The sequence below is a fragment of the Siniperca chuatsi genome, linkage group LG1 (genome assembly GCF_020085105.1).
Source record: "Siniperca chuatsi isolate FFG_IHB_CAS linkage group LG1, ASM2008510v1, whole genome shotgun sequence".
NCBI classification, from domain to species: Eukaryota; Metazoa; Chordata; class Actinopteri; order Centrarchiformes; family Sinipercidae; genus Siniperca; species Siniperca chuatsi.
The window spans coordinates 8,679,535-8,700,850 of record NC_058042.1 but is presented as its reverse complement, the minus strand read 5'-3'; the positions used below and the strand labels follow the sequence as shown (position 1 = coordinate 8,700,850).

Below are 21,316 nucleotides of genomic sequence, written 5' to 3'. Positions count from 1 at the left end.
AAAGGACCGCTGGAAATAAATTGTACCATCTTTAAAGAGAAACTTTACACTAAATTTAGTTAGTATATGAAATATAGACACCCCCGCAAACTATTTATAATAACTATGTAACTATTATTGCTTTTTGGTCCATTATATAGTCTTAATGCTACAGCAGTTATCAGCCTTTTTCCAGAAATAAGAAAAACAAAAAACGAGCATATCTGTATTTTGTTTGGTTTGTGTTACATAGTCCTATTTATTGCGCCCCCCCATTTCATTTAATTATTTTTTTCTTTGCATGTGCCACGTAGGATTTTATCTGTGTTTGTTTAGTTCTTGTTTTGTGAGTATTGGGACAAATGTATTATGTGCATGTTGTTATGTAAAAGCTCTCCATAATTACCAGCTTTAAACAAGGCTTCAAGTCAGGCGGAGCTTTAATAGTGACAAATATGCACTGGCAAACGTGTGGCATCCCATTCCCACGGCATGTATTCAGCGTAAAACATTATTACAGCATTACATTAGCCATGTAAACTTAAGTTAACAAAACAACCAAACTCCCAACAACAAAACCCCACCCAGTTTTATAAGGGTGCCTCCATTGGCCTGTGTGTCTGTAAATCCGTTCCCTCTTTATTTGGCTGCTGCCATTGGTCGGCGGTGACGACAATCCTGAAACGTGCTCCCGCCCACCGAGCGGATCAAGTTTGAATGAACAACAGCAGTCTCTTCTAGAGGTGGTAGTTGCATTTGCAGTAATTACTAAAAGTGTGTTATCATATCGCGGGTGCGCCGATCAAGGATGGACATGAAGAAAAGAATTCACCTAGAGTTGCGGAACCGCACTCCGTCAGATGTAAGTTGGCCTCACATCTCGCTCGCTAATGTTTCACACTCAGCTAATGGAGAATCTTTCGTGTGATGTCTTGGCGTGGGGGATACAAAGTTTCTTACAAGTTAAAAGATGATGGAGACGTCGGGTCACATTGTTGCGAACATGTTTACAGTCGGCAGGTGCTGCAGGGACGCTGGTTGAACTTTTGTGCGGCTCTAACATCACGTTTTTGATGTGCAGTTTTGAGAATGCAGCACAGCTTCATTTTTTTTTTTTAATGCCAGCGGTATAAACAAGGCAAGCAGTATGAGGAGCCATATTTGTAACTTTTGATCTACGAACGCAGCCCTTCTCATCTTATTGTTATCTAATCGTTGTTTAATGTACTAACTGCATGCTTTGACTGGGAAATGCATTCACCTAAACATTTTAAGCCGAGCTCTCGGCGCGTTAAGGATGCGGATACTCAAAGTCATGACATTATCAATGATGCATAAAGATCACAGCCTCGAATTACCGGCTTACAGCCGCATCCTCCACCTATAGTTACTCAAACTGCACAGATGAACTCGTTTATTTCTGCAGAAAGTGCATTCAAACATTGAGCAGCTTACAGTGGTGAGCCTGCAGCCCATGCAGCCGACAACTGGAGCCACAGTGAGGCACAGATGGCCGAGAGAAAGCGGCGTTAGCATGGACCGCTACCAGCCACCGGACTGGGCGAAAGCACGGAGACGTGAAACACAAACACGCCCGCCTCGTTATTAAGTTGTTTCATCGACACTCTGTCGCTTTTCGATGCGAGATGCAGCCGTAATGAAAACAAACCGTCGAGCCGCGTTGTTGCTCCAGTTTTCTAGAACTAGGACAAGCCGCCATTTTACCGAGAAACAAAGGCAATACGAAACACACCGAAAAAAAAAAACCCGTTCATTCGACACAAACGACGGACGATTCATCATACCTTCTTATTAACAGAAGCCTACACACGCCATCAATCCAATCCGTAACTCTTTAGCACAAGCAACAATGAAAACGTTTGCCTGGCAGCAATCTTAATCTGCTTCAACTGCCCCTCCTACTCACACACAAATGACCCTGTGCACGACTCGTAGGTCTGTTTGGCTCCGACTTGTTTTGACTAATGAGCATCTGCGCCGCTCATAACCGTTCGCACACATCTCATATTACATTTTAACTCGGCAACCGGTCAAAATAAACGCCTACAAACCGCAGCGCTAGGTCTGTTTCTACTGGAAAAACTAGCTAAATGTGATATTTACGTGACGGAAGGAGAGCCAATGCATCGCGATATCTAGAAATGTTCGCTGTCTACGGAATAATGATGTACAGTATTTTTTTTATAGTTCCGGTCCTCGGCGCTGATTGGCTGAGTCACGTTCAAGGCCGCTGTTACCCGATAACAGCACACCTGTGACTGCCGGACTCTTTACATATCAATGCGCCGAGCCAATAATCAACGCTAGTATATAATGTGACACCCACGTTTAGCTATTTCTCAAGGACTTTGTTGATGGAATAACATTATATTATCTGCTTAGCATTTGTGTTCTTTTTAAATTTAATTTAATTTAAATTAAGTGGTGTGTAATCAGTCTTAGGCAGTGGTGGGAGAAGTATAGATCCTTTACTTGAGTAAAAAAAAAAAAAAGACGCCATACCACACATACAAATACTGCCTCAAAATTAATATTCCTGCTTTCTTTCAAAAACGTACTAAAGTACTCATGCAACAGAATGTTTATTACTGATATGTTAACTTGCAAGCAGCGTTTTAATGATGTATTTGGTCTTTATATACTGCTGGACAGTAATATATAGTAATGGATCATATTTTACAAGCTGATTATATAGTTGGTATGAAAAAAAACTTAATCTGAAAAGTAAATAGTAACTCTAGTGGTCAAATAAATGTACATGGAGTAAAAACTAGAATATCTCCCTCTGAGAGGAGTAGAAGTATAAAGTGGTAACAATGGTAATACAAAGTACAAGTACTTGAGTAAATGTATTGTGTACTGACCATAAGCCACATTGACTGCAGATACGGTTTTAATATTACATTAGTGTAAATCATCTTGTGTTAACTCGCTCCTCAAATAAACAGTTTATTTAACTCGTTTAAAATAAGAAGCCTAGTCAGAAAAAGTACTTGAATGGAGCAGTAGCTTCCCAAAAGCTGAAACAAAATCGATTTTAATGTGCCAAATACTACTTTACATTTTTACAGTACATTTATTTGGCAGACACTTTTGTCCAAAGCGACTTAACAATAAGTAAAGTCACATTCAACCTCAGTAGGAGTAAGAGCATTCCTCCCAAATAAAACAAAACTTTTATCATAAGATTTGTAACGTTGAAATAGCTTAAACTTAACATTCAATTTCTATCAAGACAGAAACTGTACACATACTTAACATATTTTATGCACACTGTATTTGACCTTTTTACGTATTTTGAACAATTTTTTTATTTGAAATTTGACAAATGCTGACTTAATGTACTTCTTTGTTCTACAGGTCAAAGAACTTGTGCTAGACAACTGTCGCTCAAACGAAGGCAAGATCGAGGGTCTAACAGACCAATTTGAGGAGCTGGAATTTCTAAGCACAATCAATGTTGGACTGACGACAGTTGCCCACTTGCCGAAGCTAAATAAACTCAAAAAGGTGGGTGTTTTTCTACACAAAACAAGTCTATGACTTAAGGCTTTAAGGTTTTGCATATTTTGATTGTTTAATTGATCAACAGCTTGAACTCAGCGATAACAGGATCTCAGGAGGGTTGGAAGTTCTGGCAGACAAATGCCCCAACCTCACACATCTCAACCTCAGCGGCAATAAGATTAAAGACCTCAGCACAATAGAACCATTGGTAAGTGAGACCCTAAAATATTTTGAAAAAAAGCACAGTATACAAAGCAGCTCGCTATATTATTCATCAAACTTGATTTTTCTTTTGGCAGAAAGAATTGGGGACCCTGAAAAGCCTAGATCTGTTTAACTGTGAAGTGACAAACCTGAACGAATACAGAGACAACGTATTCAAGCTACTACCCCAGCTCACGTACCTGGATGGGTACGACAAAGACGACAAAGAGGCCCCAGATTCTGATGCTGAGGTTTATGCAGAGGGCTTGGATGATGACGAGGACGATGAAGACGGTAAGTTTGAAGTGCTTCACATACCCTCAGCTGTGTTCTTTCTAGCATCTCTTAAAGTTGCTAACGTCGGTGCTTGAACATTTGGCTAATAATTAACCGCCAACCGGTTTCACCCAGATGTAGATGAGGAGGAGTATGATGAAGATGCAGCACCAGGAGACGAGGAGGAGGAAGAGGGAGAGGAAGATGAGGAGGAGAATGAAGAAGAGGAAGAGGAGGACCTCAGTGGAGAGGTGGGACAAGAATAAATAAGATTTGCCTTCCGTAACTGTTATAAAATGTTCAGTCTGAAATAACCATACTAACTTTGCCTTGTCTTTTTAAAAAAGGAGGAAGAGGAGGAAGATGTGAATGACAGAGAGGTTGACGATGAGGATGATGAGGGTGAGTAAGGGTGGTGGCTGATTTAAAATCAGAAGCTGTCTCTATATATGAACTATATATTTAAAATTGCACTGCTAAAACCAGTGACAGGAATTTGTATCGCGTTACATTAAACTCTCATCAGGAAGGATTTTCTCTTCCTTATTGAAAGGAGGGGGAATTTGTATCCCGCCGCCCGTGTGTTGTCCTGCGTGTGCACGATACAAACAAAATAGGGACCCACTTGTGAAAACATGAGACTCCAGAGCGCTATTAGTGGTCAAAATTCAACAGGAAACCTTTAACTGTTTTTATACTAACAGGAAATTATACGATATGTGAGCCGTGCAAAGGCAATCAAACTGTGACTTTAGAATGACACTGCCAATTAAACTTAACAGAGAGACAACAAAGTGTTTTTCCAAAACATTAATAGTTATTTTTTGTCTCCCAAAGTAGAGCAGTTTCACCACCATCCACAATTTTGGAAGCTCCTCCATTTCCTTTCCTTCCGCATTGCGTTGTCGTAGAATAATTATTTTGTTTTGAGATTACTTAATTTTGTCACTTTTCCAGTGCGAACATGCTAAATACTCAAAACCTGCTCAGAATTAGTACATAGTACAGATTTGGGACTCAGCTGATTCAGAAAATGTTTATTGTCCATCACAAAGCGATGTATATTTGTCTTGTAATGTGAAAATTGCATACAGTTTGAGTCAGCATTGCTGTTGTCATGACGCAAAAACCTGAAAGAGAAGTTTTAACAGGAAACATTTATTTGCTAGATTCTGGTGTTTGTGTCTTTAACTGCGACTCTTGTTTTCTAGAAGAAGAGCGAGGTCAGAAGAGAAAAAGAGAACTGGATGAAGAAGGAGAGGAGGATGAAGACGATTGAGAGTCCTCTTGAAGCTAAGTTGTGAACTGTTTTAAACTTGTATCTCCCAGTCACTTCCCAACAAGCCCATGTATTTTTCCCCCAGTTTCATATTGCAGTAGGAGTGGTTTTTGTTATTGGCCAGTCAGGTAGACGGGGTTATCTGGAGAAATAAGTTAATTTTATGTACCTTTGATGCTCCCGTGTTTCAGTCTTTACAGTCCACTTTTAACTGCTTTGTGGACACCAATTTTGTAATATCAAATAATAGCAGAGATAAACCTTTTTAAGAAATGTTTTTGTTTTCTCACCGTTTGTGTAAAACCAGTTTCTGATGACTTATGTATTTTAAGACCCCCCTTCAAAAGAAAAAACAAAATGAAACAAAAAGAGTGCATGTCTAATACATTTTAAAGTCAACTACTGGATTTCATGTATGGCTGTCCTCTCCTCGTCTTAAACTTATTTTTGCATTGTTTTTTTTTTTTTTTTTTTAATGTAAGTTATGTATTTGTAGTGTCACCAGTATGCCAATACTCTCTGCTGTCCTGGTGTGAAACTTGTGTCTGAACATGCACAGTGTGACCCTCACAGGGCATATTTTTAAATCATAGCAAAAACATGTCTGCCCTTGTCAAAGCTGCTCCTCCTCCTTAAACCCTCAGCTTTGATAGTTCGGAAATTACGTGTTCTTGTAAATAATGACCAAATCTATTTTTTTGTATTCTCTTTGATGATGGCAGACATTGAACAGACAACTGAGGTGAAACTATGAATTGTAATAAGATATTAAATATGTATGCTGCTTTATCTAAAGTACGCAGTGTGAAATTTCTTGAATTTGAACATAACTTTGTATGCATAATCTTTCCATAAAGAGAAATGTTCAACATCAGAACTCATTATCGCTTTTTCCATGTTCTTTTCTGTGACACACAGGTGGCAATGTTTGAATTTGTGGTGGTAGTGTAGAGAAGTACTTGATAAAAACTGAGGTTACAACCGCAACTTATGTGCATTTGAAAATTTATTGTTTTACAGTGTAAACTCTGGAAAACGGTCAGTTATTTGGACTTTGTTTTTCACTATTATACGTAATGGTCAAATTGGCCTACCTCAGTGATTTTTCACTGTTAAATTCACTGTCATCAGCCAAATTGTTTCTTTTTCCCTCCCATTCACTTCAATAAATCCCTTTTTATATATGTTTTGCAGTTTGTGGTCCTTGCACAACATAGTCAAGTCAAATGGTAACGTGTATACATTATTCCAGTTTTACGTCATCAGGTATTCATTTCTTCTTTCATCATTTCTTTTCTCCACATGAAAATTGATCCAGGATGTCATACTGTTAACTCTATACTTAACAAGACTTACAGTACTACCAAAGACCAAACTAAGCAAATTTAAGCTGGGTTTTACTTGTTTCCTAGTTCAGTGCCAAAGAAATTTGGTGGAACTGCCATGTTAACACTTTAAGCCAAAATGCCATTCAACAATTGTACAGAGTTTCAGTCATTTATAAGCATAAAAGCCTGTCTGTCCTGTTAGCCTACCTTTACAAAAATGAACAGTTAAGTGTTTGATTTAATCCTTGGTACACCTACATGAAAGGCCCTGACGTAGCACAACTCCAGCAGCAACTTCACCTGTCTCTCCACTGTAGCTGATCCATCTCTGGTAGATCCTTTTTTCCCACTGTCTACTTTCACTGTAGCCTTTTATTTTTCCTGCAAGAAACATACGCATTTACCATTAATGTGTCAGTGGTTGAAGTCTACATTTAAAGGATTCCTATATTTTATTTTTTGCTGATTGTTTTAACTGAAGCTATAAAGCTTTGGACCCTTTATGTCCCCACTATGATGTGATCAGGGAAGACTTGTGACCTTCAGTCCTTAACTTGCTTTTTACTTACTCAGGGTATAAGGTATAAATTCCATTCTTGCTATGCATGCAGCCGATTCATCTTTTTCCTTTTCTTAGTTCAACAAGAGCAGAATCAGTAACAAGACAAGGCTGACTGTGGGCCTGGATAAAAGACACATGGCAGAATGTTTTTGGTAACTGCTTGAACCTTGCTGGCATAATAGAGCAAATTAAATGTTATATCCAGTGCCCTCTTTTCATTAAATTTCAGATTGAAGGAAAAAAAACTGTTAAGAAGAGGCATTTGAATAGCAATTTAGCCTAAGTCTGTTGATGGTGCAAGTGGAGAAGGATAGGCAGATCACCTGGAGTCTCGAGAGCAAAATTACACAACTACAAATAAACACATCTCAGTTATAGGGATATACTTAGTTTAAATGTAAAAGGATGGTTATTATTACAGTTTTCTGTACTGTTAGGATTAGGCAAGAATATATTTTTATACCTTATCTTAAGGTTATGTTGTTGGAGTTAAAGAACTAATTCCATTTAAGGTACAGTTTCACACAAATCTTGCACCATTTCACCCGGAAACAATCAGCAAAATCTATCAAGCATCACAATCATCACTTGCGCAGCCACATCATACAAAAACAATGGGATTAACAAATATACATGTTATTAGCTAAAAAGGTAAAATGTGACAAATAAATAGAAGCAAATATACATCACCCCCGATCCTCAAAATTAGCCCTAAAAACCAGTAACAGCCAGCAAAGCTTCCCTTGTGACTATATTCGAATAGTTACGAAAGTCCACCACCTCTGGATCCATGTCTCCCCTGCTGCTTTTCCACTATCTAAATAAAGAATGAAAATACTTTAAGTGAGTGAACTACCTACACTCCTTGGGAAGAAAGACTGCATTTGGGTAGCTATAGGTCAGTATTGTGAAGTAAATTTATAGCCAACAACATTTGTAGGTGAGAAAAGAAGTTACGGGAAAAGCAGCTCTGTGAAAAACACGATCCACATCTGCAAAAGCTCGTCTCGTCAGTTGTCAGTTGCAAAACCACTTCACATCAGCCATTTTGAGAGGATGCTGCAGCTCGCTGCAATCTGTGTCTGCAGCAGGGTCTAAGGCCTTGGGGAAGAAAAATAGGAGCCAGTGACAGTCTTTTTATCCTCCAGTTTTGCCTTAGCAAAAAATGAGAACTAGATGATGGTTTGGTCATTATAGGAAGATGAGTGTAGGGGCTCCTTTGCATGGTGATCAAGGTATTGCCACGTAAATGATACGTTAGGCACAGTGAGACAAACACACAGGAGGTCTGGCAGACAATATGCAATAACTGATAATAACACTTGAGAGTGTGTAGTTAAGTTGTAAAAACATAGATCATACCTCAGTTGATTGGATTTTAAACCTGCCCAATCATCGATTTCATGTTAAGGTGGCAATCCATGAACACTGCCTTGCCTCCATTACTTATCATATTTGTCATTATTACAATATTCCAGTTATTGTACCAGTTAAGACATTATCCAATAGTTATCATATTATTGTGTGCACTATGCAGGGCAGCAGGAATGAAGTTATGATATAGTGTGATATATCAAAAAAGAGGGATGGGAGGGCTCCTAAGCTCGTTGGAGGTCAGAATTGGGGGCAAAGGAAGCAGCTTCGCCAGTCCAGGAGGCTGAGAGGTCAGACGTTGTTGGGGCTAACGTTCTTCAGGTTGTTGAGTTCCAGCTCCAGCTGGCGTATTCGCACGTCCTTGGTGGTCAGCTCCTCCTTCAGCCGCCGCAATTCATCCTGCTGCCGGAAGAACATCCGCAGGAGCTACGTAAAGAAAAACAAAAACTCATGCATGTAACAAATACACTTTAACATACAAGTATGAAAAGCTAATGTTAATAGAGGAAATTTGGAGAACGTACAGTGATGGAAAAACATTTTGTAGTCACTACAGGAAGTTGTGGCAACCCCACCCACCACATCAAAGAATCAAAGAAACACTACAGTAAAAACAAATACCAGTCCTCCATGCTATCAATACCACAACATCATCATTCAATTTGAAACTATTCTTTGTTTGCTGCATAATAAATTGTAATGATCTGACTCCTTAAAAGCCCTTGAAACTATTTTCTTAAACTAGTTTAATTAGGTATTTTTACAGCAGAGTAGAGTGATTCACAGCATTAGTTCTTCAAATACCTCGTTCTCTGTCCTGGGTGGTACGTTTTCCAGCAAGTCGATCCCATTCACTACCATACTCTTCTTTTCCTTCACTGGGGCCTTGAACACTAACTGGTTTGGCCGGTGGTAACCGTCCTTCAGGGACATCAAGACTGGGTCTGTTTGCACAAAGGGGCAAAAACACTTCTAAACATGTGAAAACCAACACAAAGCACAAAGAGGTTAAGTCCTTCACAGATCACCACAGGGAATCTATTATTGCTCCGTGCTGGTTTTCAACTTGGTGTGTCTAACTCCTATAATTGTGACAGCTTTTATGCACGTGGACATCCATATGTGCAAGTCTTTTGGTCATCTACAAACTGGTCTGCATATTAGAATCTGTATTTTTTTGTCAATAAAAGTTTGGTAAGCATTAAATGACTTCCACAGAGGCAACGCTCACTTTAAGGCTTTTCTTTTACTGATGTTGAGAGCAAACACACCATGAAGAATGGAAACGATGAAAAGAAAAAAATACACTTCCTACTTCCTAACTCCTGGATTTAATGTTCAATTGTCTGATGTTGTAATCTATGTGAAATGCAAATCAGAGCCCGGTACAAGTTGTATGATCTTCATTAAAAGGAAATATCTGTGGGAGTTTGCACCATGTTGGTGACAGTACCAGCCATATGTTCAGTGACAGCGTGTGAAGCGTTGGCAACGAAGAACAAAACAAAGACACAGTGATTGAAGGTGACTGTATTTCATCAACATGCTTTACTGTAGCTGTGTTTTGAAATATTATTCACATAGCCAAATGCAGGATATGTTCTGTGCTTAACATGGGGGTTTATATTTGGCTATAAGTGGCTTCTGTTAAAATGTTGTTTCATAAACCACCATCAACCAGTCCAGTGTCTAAAGTGTTGTTTACCTCTATTAATGCCGCTCAGCCATTCACTGGCAGACAGCGCAGGTTCTGTTCCTGCTGTCATGGGGTAGATGTCCTCCTGGTATGTGTCTGACTGTAAACCAGGAAACACCACATACATTCTCATTTTATTGACTGGATTTGGCATAGTTGAAAAAAAGGTCAAATCACGGTGTCTTAAACAAGATTTCTTTGTCTCAAAGCATACAATGTAACCTCTCTGCATGGGTTTGAAAAGATTCTTTATCCACACCAATGAGAGGGAGGAGTAAATCATTTCATTCCATGATTTCATTCCCACACTCACCCTTCTTGGCACAATCATCGAAATGGGCTCAATCAAACCCTTCAGGGTGACTAGCTTGTAGAAGCGGTACACCTCGCAAGCTCCAACATCCAGCCCGTGCTTTGGCATCACACCTGCAGACAAGAACAGAAGTGTGTGATGACAGAACCGTTTTGACACCATGAAATCTCTTCCCAGAGTTCATGGCTAATTGGAGTCAAATCAACAAGAGGAACAAATCAACCTGCCTGACAGCACTGGTCAAGTTAGTGGAGCTCATAAAACTAAACTGAGGGAATATTTCAATTCATCTGGCTCTTCAATGAATTTGATCCTTTCAGCCATGCAACACCACATTTAGAGCAGTACTGAGGCCGAGCCCATCACCAGTGTGATCCATCCCCCCTCCAATCTCTAAAGACTGCTAATGAAGTGGTTAGGATCTGCTTTCAGCAGGAGAGATCATATATCGCTGATCAACAAATGACTTACCTAGTCCTTTCTGTGGGGCCGGGGACCGGAACTCCATTAGGTATTGTAAGTACGGCTTCTCTGTGGTAATCTCAAAGTAACGGATGTTGCCGTCCCCCTGTCAGGGCACCAGAATGTGGCCATTACATGACAGTTCAAGAAGTAGCTCTTGAAAGTTTCAAACATGTCATTTTTAATGCTTGAAGTACAGCCTCATCTTATTTGGTGCTATGATCCGATTCCCAGAACAAACTGTGCAACAAAATGTTTTACCCACCATCTATCTATCTATCTATCTATCTATCTATCTATCTATCTATCTATCTATCTATCTATCTATCTATCTATCTATCTATCTATCTATCTATCTATCTATCTATCTATCTATCTATCTATCTATCTATCTATCTATCTATATAATCTTTGAAGTTAGTTTCAAATTAAGGGCGGGCACTGAAGATGAAAAAAGTAAAAATTCATCTCTTGTAGTGCAATCGTCTTACCAGTTCAAAAGATAAGATAAGATAAATAACCTAAAACCTTACAGCACTTCTCAGAGTAGTATATTGTTTAAACATGCCAATGAAGTAACGTGGGAAATGTGTGACTTTGCATCTTCAAATGATATTTGAAAGAAGTTTCAAAGTGTGAAATCTTAAATATTTTACAAAAACTTTCAGAATGTGAATGACATTCATTAATACTTTCGATCGCCCAAATTTGATCAGGCATCTGACATAGACTGAGAGAGGACCTGAATAAACAACTCGTCAAGTACGGCCGGTGAACAATAGCTTGGTGTCAAATATAAGGCATAAAAAATAGACATTATTAGATATATATTAGATATATATTTGACACTGACACATCAAATGTATCTCATATTGTTTTGACTTTGACCTGTTTGTTCTATTCATTTAGGCACTTCCTGCTTCTCTACATTTTTTGTTCATGGGCCCACAAAAATGGCCACATTAAAAATATTGATCAGTTCTCTTGATAATTTATTACTGCCTATTTTCTATGTATGTATGTATGCTCATACTAACCTTACTACTAACCTAAAACAATCATTGACCTTTGTAGCTCCTTACTTTTTTAGGTATTTGCCATACTAAATTTGATTGCCTATACCCTGTTACCTGGCCAGGTGACAAGGTCAAGTGTCTCTCTTGGACTGTATACATTTTATGCCAAATACCAGATGAGGGTCAGAAGTCCAAAATGTTTTATCATTTTTCTTCAAGTCAGGACAGTGTGAAAAAAACAAAAACAAAAACAAAAAAACCTCTCAAGTGTAGCACTTGAAGCAAGTCAGCATAATTGATGAAGTTGATGTACTTGCATGATTCTTGAAATTTTTTGGGTTGTATCCACATGGTTGAATGAACTTATTCTAAGTCGCTTTGGATAAAAGCATCAGTTAAATAAATGTAATGTAATGTGTGGGATTTCTGCCTGTACCTCTCCGATGATCACTGTACAAACATCTTTTCATTAAGTTTTATTATTATTTATATGAAAACCACAATGTACTGTACAGTTTTGTTCATTCTGCACACTTCATGGTAGAAAAATATGCCAAAATGTCAGAGTTAAATGTGGATCTGAATGTGGTGAATCTGATAAATACTACAGTCATGAAAAAGTATTTCCTTGTTGTGACCCAGTAAAGGTCAGCGCTGACCTTGCCTGCCAGGTACAACATGTGTGTGTCCGCATCGTAGAAGGGAAACAACAGTCCTGAGAGGCCGTCTATGTCCTCCTCCACAATTGGCATGGACAAATCCTCCTGGGAAGAGCAACACACACAGGGAATTAAACACACATTTGCTTCATCCACTCTGGCATTACAGGCATGAGCCATATGGAGGTGTTGTCTGACCTGATCCCAGAGAGCGATCTGCCGGGTGTTCCAGCGAGAAACCCCTGTGGTGAGCAGTCGCTTCATGTTGCCCAGGAACACCACTCGGTTTACACGGTGGTTCTTACAACTAGCTTGCTGGTGGGGCAGCACACAAAGATGGAGTGAGGCTTTAATGAGACATGCACCTGCTAGGAAAGTTCATGCTCTAATATATTACCAGTATTTATTATTAGACTATTATATTGTTGTGACAATTAAGAGAAAGGATACAAATACATTTTTATGATTATTGAGAGCAGGGGACCACCCAGGTGGCATAGCCTCTATAATGGGGATCCCTTCAATATCTCAGTGGCATGAAGTAAGATTTTAATCATTTCATACAGTTTTTATACAGTTAGTGTACAACCAGTATGAATATAATTATATCTCATTTTGCTTTTTAAATGAAATACCACAGCTGACAACACGCTTGTGTTCTAATCTTTGAAAGTAAATCTGTATTTCAGGCACAGAACATTTTTACATGATTTGTCCCTTTTTCTGGTGCCTGGTCTTGATCACCTCCACTTGGTGCAGCAGGGTGCAGCAGCAGCACATGGGTCTAATCAGAAACCACTTCATGGTGATCAGGCAGCAAGATTACCAAGGTCAAACATTTAAGTGGTTGAGAAGTGGTGTGGACCAGCTGCTGCATTTTTTTGGTCTTATTTAACATGAGAAGTAAATATTTTTAAAATTATTAAGTAATCCACAGTCTGTAAATATAAATTAATTTGATCAAAATTTTGGCTTTAAAAATAGAATTTGTGAGAAAATCTTCTTCAGCTGCAATTTCTCCAATGGCCTCTAGGGGCTCAAGAGATGCTGAAGAACCAAAGAGACAATATGGCCAATATGTTACACAATATGTGATTGATAAACATCTCATTTCAAAAACATGAGCATTAATATGTTGCTATAACAACCTCCACTCTTCTGGTTTCAGGCTCTCTGCAAGATTTTGAAACCCGACTGCAGGATTTTCTCCCATTCAGCCACAAGAGCATTAGTGAGGTCGGCCACTGATGTTAGGCGATAAGGCCTGGCTCGCTGTCGGCGATCCATTTCATATCAAATGTGTGATGGGATTGAGATCAGGGCTCTGTGCAGGTCAGTCAAGTTCTTCCACACCAAACTGTGAAAGTAATTTCTTCATGGACCTCGCCCTAACCATGAAAAACAGCTCCAGATGTAAAGTACACAAATGGAGTGTCCACATACCTTTGGCCATATAATGGACTTGTCAGCACTAATACATGGACACTATAATTTCAAATTCATGTGGTAAGTGAGTTGTTCAGTAGAGGTGAAACATATTATTAGAATTATTCAAATTTGATATAGTGTATATAAGACCAAAAAAAATTAAAAATCCTCAGTAGCATCTGTTGTAATAAAGATTATTTTTAACATAAACAGTTGTTCCCTCAATGTGCAAGCATCTAACCTGAAGGACTGCCCCGGAGCGCGGCTCAATGACACGCAGCTTCTTGTCTTTGCAGCTAGTGGCAAGCAGACTGCCGTCTGTGTTGAAGGACATGCTGAGGATGACGTCAGTGTGGCAGTCGATCATTTTCACCGGCTCTCCGATCTCCAGGTTCCAGATCAGGATCTGACACAGTCAGAGAGGATTGTTTGGGTGGAGCTGTTAGATGGCTGCTGTGCTTCAATAATGTGACTATGTTGTGATCTTGTGAAGGGAATTTGACTTTGATTTTGTGTGATACTGCTAACACAACAGACAGTAGTCTCTGCTGATGTCCAAAGTGAAATAAGAAGAATGTCTCACGGCTGCAACAGAGTCTAGTAGTATTGAATTGGAAATCACTCATTTAGATAGGTCATTTAGGCCTGTTGAGGGAAAGTCGATACACAGGGCTGCAACAAATGATTATTTTCATTATCGATTAATCTGTCTATTAGTGTTTTGGTAAATCTATTAATTGTTTAGTCTATAAAATGCCACAAAATAGTTAAAATGCCCACCACAATTTCTCAGATTTCTGTTTATAGTTCATGTTTTGTCTGACAAAACCTAGAAATATTTAATTTACAATGATATAGAATGAAGTTTGGTACCAAGTCCTCACTTTTAAGAAGCTAGAACCAGCAAATAGTTTGCTTGACAAATGACTTAAACAATTTATCATTTATAACAAAAACAATGGCATCTGATAAAAAATACTTTCAACATTACAAAGTAACTCCTGAAATGAGCCAAAGAACACAAATTGACAATATCTAACAGTATTTCAGTATCTAAGAGGGAATATTTCCTTTAACCTGCATTTAATGTTAGTTAAATCATTGATACTCAAAGTGCTGTCACTATATACTGTGTTGATTTCGAGCTCGCGGTGTTTGGAGTTATTCATGTGGTACCTTGTAGTCGTAGCCAGCACTGAAGAGGATGCCGCTGCTGGTGGGGTGCCACTCTATCAGACCCACCCGTCTGCTGTGGCCGTACAGCTCCAGCACTGCCTCCGTCATGTTGCGCCTCAGACCGTCCTCTGGGATCTCCCATACTCGCACCTGCCATGTTCACATACACACACAAAATATAAATGAATACACAGTGCATCATCATAAAGCACAAACACAAACACACCTACAGGTGTTTTTATAGAACAGGTTAATAAGTATTATGTCTTTGTCATAGGCCATTTCATGTTTTTCATAACTCTTTAATATGAACTCCAAACTACAATCAGCACAACACAGCTAGAGATCACTCTGATCAAAAATAGCACATGGTATCAATGTAGCCCATAGCATTAGGATTAATCTCTACAACAGCTATGCTAGAGGCACTGTGTCGGACCGGAGGAGATTATCCTTCAACAAGTGAAAGTACTATACAGGACACAGTGCTACCATGGCTTTACTACGCTCAGTAAAGTAATGTAACAGGTGCATGTACTGGAAAAAAAGGTCTACAGGATCTAGTATATGTCATGTAACATCTGAGATTAAGAGTAATAGTGATTGAGATTTGTGTCTAATGTCATTTATGTGATTTGTGCTTTGCTCAAAGGCATTTCACATCTGTCGTTTGCCATTTTCAGGCCAACAACAACAACAGGGACTGGAGCAGCTGCCAGCCAAAATCCAATCACAAGCTTGTGTCCAGTACAAACTCTCTGAATCAGTGACCCTCTGGCCATAATGAATCAGTGGGCTCTTGGTTGTCAACCTCAGCATCTAACAAGGCACATGATTTCACAGATACAGTATGTTTTTCACATCTTCAAAGTCATCCATCATCCTCCATAATTATCCTGAGCCAACAGACATTAAAAAAAAAGAGTGTGGGTCACTTACCGAGGTGTCCTCAGAGCAGGACGCTACAATGTTTTCAAAGAAGGGATTCCACTTGATATCCAGTACATTGCCTTGGTGGCCACAAACTTTTGGGTAATGAGAGTCCAGGCGGCCAGACTGAAACAGAAGTAGATTATTTTACATTTTCTTTTACCTAGCAAGTAGGTGAAAGAAATGAAAATATTAGCAAATATTAAGATCTATTGTACTGTGTGCTATACCATCAATAAGATATTATAAAATAATGTTAGTGGGAATTAAATTGAGTAAAATAGAATAGAATAGATGCATGTTGTGTGTTTTTATTTTGTTTCTTGCATTGCAAGTGCCCAGCCCACATGGATTTATAAGACACCCAGTATACTGTATCTGTGGTAAAACAACATGTGTCTCAAAAGAACACACATTTTTAAATAAAATGAATGAATTAAATTAATACAATTTCCAAGACCTCATAAGCAGTGATAAAACAAAAATGTAATTTATTAAATCAGATTTGCTACTGGATGCAAGTAATAAATCTTCTGTATTCATCTATTAAGAACATTTCTGAACAACACTATTCTTAGCTTTTATTGATGTGAACATGAAAGACTAATATAACATAATAAAAGTTAAATCACATCAGTGAGATGACTTGATAAATCCTGTACAGAACAAAACAGTCCTGGTTACTGTACAGGGACATCTGGGGCAACATTACTGTTATTGCAATAACCCACAGAGTCCACAGAGGGGCAGTGGCTCATAACAACAGATGACAGAAAGCTCTTTATGTCAGTCATGATGTCATGAATGTTTGATGTCACTCCAATCCACTGACCTCTTTTTTATTTCCTCAGAGATTTGTTCAGGAGCGTCGGGTCATGCCTCAGTGAAATCCTGTGTGTGTGTGTTTACATGCACTGTCCTCTCCGAACCCTGAAGACTCACTCCAGATGCATTATCAAGCCTGAACAAACTCTACATTGAATAATAAATGGTTTACTACTTTCAGTAAGGTCTTGAAAAAGTATTAGCAGCATCTCTGCACCTTAACCTTCAAAGAGAGAATTAAATAATGATTTTTTGCATTGCACTCCTGCCCCAGACTGAAAACAATACATTTCTTTTTATAACAGCAGGAGGCACAATAAAATCACACAGCCTCAGTAAGGCTTGGGGTTAAAACTATTTAGAGTAAATTTAGTTAGCAGCTAGTGTTTACCCATATTGGTCAATATTAGCTTGCTACTGACACCTAGCTGACAAGTTAGCTAGCACTAAGGAGGACACAAAGGGGGTGGGTTTCAAAGTATGAGCCACAATTCATATCAATATAATCTCAGCAACATACATAATAGATATAGTATATATAAACTTATACACAAAAAGAAAGCAGATCAATAAATACTTTTTGAATGTTACCACTGGAGTTAACCAACTAAAAAGCAGCAAGCAGGAAGTCTGCCCACAGGCTGTTGTTTTAGTTTCAAGTTAACACATTGCCAAAGATACTGAAGGCCTTGCTAACAAGATAAGAGACACATGCCAAAACCAATAGAAACCAGTGTCTGCCAAAACTTGACAACAGTGAAGTGGGACATCGATTCAGTCAATATAAGAGGAAAGGAAAAGAGGAGACAGTGTGACTAAGCAAGACAAAATTATTCATAAACATAACTAACTCAGACACATTATACGAGTTAGCATTGAAGGCTTTTTGACATCACTCTCCTGTGATTTTCTAGTAACTTCGGAACCACAACAGGTTCTTACTACACTCACATGGAAACTCAGATTTGCTCGTATATGTACATGTACGGATGTAAATGTCATGGTTTTGGGTTTGTGTTTGGTTATTTCCTGTTTTATTTATAAATTATATTATATATTATAATATTCTCCTTCCCTCATGTGTCTGTTAGTTTTGCTTCCTGTCCTTGTTGTCTCCCCTACCTGAGTGTATTTAAGTCTGTGTCTTCCTTTCGTCTGTCTTAGATAGTTGTTGTACGTGTGTTAAACGTCCTGATCCTAGTGGGCTGTATTTCTTGGCTTTATGCTGTTTTTGGTGTACCTTCGTTTATGGACTTTTGGTTTTTGCCGACTCCCTGTTTGCCTTTTTTTTTTGACTGCTTACCTGGTTGTGACCACTGTCTGCCTGTAACCTGAGTAAGCCTTGTTCTTTTTATTAAAACTGTTGAACTGAACCTGCCCTGTCTGCGTTTGGGTACTCTCCCTGTTTCCCGGCTTTACACTTAAATGTGACAGTAAATTTCAAAAGTAAGAAAAAAAACTCTCCCTCTTCAATGGAAAATGTAATACAATGTTTTGATGATGCATTAGCTTTTTGCTTAACATGTTAGAGTGACTGGGAGGTTTTAACATGGCCTCAAAACATTAATAACATGGGATCTAAGGGACTCCTTATTTAGACAGAACTAATTACCTGCAAAGAAGTAATGTCTGTTGGGAACCACAGAGTTCAGGGAGTCCATGAGGTATTATGAGGAAATCAGACAGGGATAATAAGAGGGTATTTAGAAGTTAGATTTCAAATATCTTAGTTTCACAGCTATCCGTCTACCACAATCAAGAATTAAAACCTCAATTGTCTTTGTGCCATTTCATTTCCTGAAGCTATGGCTCAGATGAGCACTCCTGATGACGCACAGATGTGCAGGCCAGATACTAAGGGCTCCAGTACGCCAGAGACACCACACTGTGATTACTACCAACACTTATTGATCTGTAATTCCCAATAAATCCTTATTAACAAGGCTTACCACAGATATTCTGTGGTTACAGTATTACAGTACATCCTATTCTAACAGCAGCCTTTCAGGACAATAATATTTTAAAAATATAATATAACTCCTATAGCTATAAAATGCAATAATGTGAATGAATGAATTACAGAACAGGAGGAAATGAACAACTAATATTGATTTGATAATACAAGTTTAATGTTTGCAATGTGTCTTATCTATCTAGCTGTCATTGTCAGTTTCTTTAAACAATTCACCGTTGTTGCAGCTACACATCAGCCGCATGCTGATTCAAAAGACTATAAATCTTAGCAGAGCAGGTTATAAATATTCTGTGGCATATTCTCCCACATGGCCGGCCACTCATTAGCCTAAAAAGAGCATGTTGAGTCATTAGGTTGAATTCATATTCTGCTGCAGTGGTTAATCACATGTAAATGGTCCAACGCATGCTTTCATATGCAGCAGCAGCAGCATGGTCTGCAGTGTTCAGACAGTCAGGTGGTCTGGTCGCTGTCATTGTATACTATGACATAAGACAAAGAATAGTAGGAAATCCTCACATTTGAGAAGCTGGAACCTAAAATTACTTGGTATTTTTGCTTGAAAAATTACTATGTACCACACTGCATCATACACAGTAATAGTAGTGATAATAGCAGTAATAGTACGGTATAGTAGTAGTCGTAGCAGTAGTGATTAAAAAAGCACTACACCCACTGCACTCTCTTTCTTTGTCTGAGGTGATGAAGAGGTGTTTGTGACCTTATGTGTCAATTTCTGGGCCGGTCTGTGTGCCAGGTGGTGCCAGCGGTAGTCGCTCCACTTGCTAGTGGCGTTTTCTGGTGGCAACCATATGGCTGTCTCGCCAGCTGTCATTGTAATATGTCTGCCACGCTCATACCTCGCCATTAGCCAAACCCACTGCAGATTAGTTTGTATTTCTAATTAAGCAGGAGGAGCTCATTTTGAACGTTCACAAGCATAATGGTGTCTTCTACAAAGAAAAAAAAAGGAGAAGGAAGGAGATTTTTGATTTCCTTTAGTGCTTAGTCATTTTTGTCATTTATCTACCTGTTGTGAGTGATCTCGAATACTTGGCGCTCCACAGACTGCTTCTGATGGGCACACAGCTATTGATTTTGGTTTAAGTGTGACTGGTGACATCACTCTGCATACCATACCACCTACTAATTAAGATTCAACTGCATTCATTGAATCGGCAGTTTGGTTTACTTTTGATAAACTGCTTTTCATTCCACAACTGTATATATGTTTTGCATTTAGCAGAATGTGCATTGTATACTTATACAGTGTATTTGTTAATGTATGCCATTACATTTATGTGTTTGGAGCTGATTGATAATTTAAATTTTAACAACAAATAAGAAGTAATAATTTCCTCATATAGGAGAAAAACAAATCGTCTGCACATCTTAACTATTCAACACCATTCTTTCAGCATTATCGGTAACGCAGGTCCTCTTCTGTATGCTGACGTAAGGAATGCAACGTTTGGAGTTTCACACAGTATAAGGTCACCTCAAAAAAATAAAATACAATAATATATGTTTTTACTATTCATCTTTATGTTAACTGTCTTATAGAAGGGATAACTTAAAGGTCCAGTGTGTTGCATTTAGTGGCATCTAGCGGTGAAATTGCAGATTGCAACCGTTTGCACAACATTCAACTCACCCTCCCCTTCCAAGCGTGTAGGAGAAACTACGAAACTCGCAAAAAACGCGAATGGCCCTATCTAGAGCCAGTGTTTGGTTTGTCCGTTCTGGGCTACTGTAGAAACGTGGCGGTGCAACATGGCAGCCTCCATGGAAGGGGACCCGCTCCCTATGTAGATAAAAACGACTTATTCTAAGATATTGAGAAAACAAAGATGATTATTTTCAGATGATTATGCAGTAATGAAAATATGCTTATAAATATTATATTCCATTTCTGCCAATAGCTCCTCCAAAATGTTACACACTGGACCTTTAAGTTTGCTGATTTGTTGTTTTGACCAGAGGATACTGCATGAAACAGCAGTCATCATCCCACAGAAGCTGTCATCTGTGTTGCTGCTGAATATGATAAATGCCATTTCTGAACTTGTCAATTCAGCAGAAACCAGAGGAAATGCTCGAGTGCAATACTTTGACGAGGAGGAAATCGATCAAGTTATGGTCTCTGGACGGGGTCATGGATAGAGTCATTACACAGCATGAAAAATACCACAGTAAAGTGAGTCAGTTCAATAATTATTAGTTACTGTATACTGAAATTCAGAAAATGACCACCTATATTGCCTTTTTACTTTCAGCAAATAGTCAGAAATAAAACTACTACTACT

At 38.7% G+C, this 21,316-nt stretch overlaps 2 protein-coding genes across 7 annotated transcripts in view; one reads left to right on the top strand and one right to left on the bottom strand.

Annotated features, from left to right (window-relative positions):
* Positions 1–274: 274 nt before the first annotated feature.
* Positions 275–6,450, top strand: anp32a (acidic (leucine-rich) nuclear phosphoprotein 32 family, member A). 2 transcript variants are annotated; one of them, XM_044190089.1, is made up of 7 exons: positions 275–841; positions 3,361–3,510; positions 3,593–3,715; positions 3,807–4,005; positions 4,123–4,238; positions 4,335–4,389; positions 5,202–6,450. In XM_044190089.1, the coding sequence occupies exons 1-7, from the start codon at positions 788–790 to the stop codon at positions 5,264–5,266; spliced, it is 762 nt and encodes a 253-aa protein (XP_044046024.1). In that variant the 5' UTR covers positions 275–787; the 3' UTR covers positions 5,267–6,450. The 2 variants fall into 2 exon arrangements, with proteins under 2 accessions (XP_044046024.1, XP_044046013.1); XM_044190078.1 differs by having other exon boundaries at positions 285–841; positions 5,199–6,450.
* coro2ba (coronin, actin binding protein, 2Ba) overlaps positions 6,255–21,316 on the bottom strand; it is a 51,593-nt gene continuing 36,531 nt past the window's right edge. For all 5 annotated transcript variants that reach the window (XM_044190051.1, XM_044190046.1, XM_044190064.1 and 2 more), the window contains 10 exons: positions 16,220–16,336; positions 15,281–15,430; positions 14,346–14,510; positions 12,875–12,991; positions 12,677–12,781; positions 11,011–11,107; positions 10,540–10,652; positions 10,236–10,326; positions 9,335–9,474; positions 6,255–8,956 (listed from right to left, as the gene is read on the bottom strand). In XM_044190051.1, coding sequence (XP_044045986.1) covers positions 8,822–8,956; positions 9,335–9,474; positions 10,236–10,326; positions 10,540–10,652; positions 11,011–11,107; positions 12,677–12,781; positions 12,875–12,991; positions 14,346–14,510; positions 15,281–15,430; positions 16,220–16,336 — 1,230 coding nt within the window. In that variant the 3' untranslated portion in view covers positions 6,255–8,821. The remainder of the gene's footprint in view (positions 8,957–9,334; positions 9,475–10,235; positions 10,327–10,539; positions 10,653–11,010; positions 11,108–12,676; positions 12,782–12,874; positions 12,992–14,345; positions 14,511–15,280; positions 15,431–16,219; positions 16,337–21,316) is intronic.

Bases quoted from the DNA above. Each gene is read 5' to 3' on its own strand.
- anp32a (XM_044190078.1), top strand. From the start codon at position 788: ATGGACATGAAGAAAAGAATTCACCTAGAGTTGCGGAACCGCACTCCG. The intron at 3,511-3,592 runs GTGGGTGTTTTT...ATTGATCAACAG, and splicing joins AGCTAAATAAACTCAAAAAG to CTTGAACTCAGCGATAACAG. The intron at 4,390-5,198 runs GTGAGTAAGGGT...CTTGTTTTCTAG, and splicing joins TGACGATGAGGATGATGAGG to AAGAAGAGCGAGGTCAGAAG.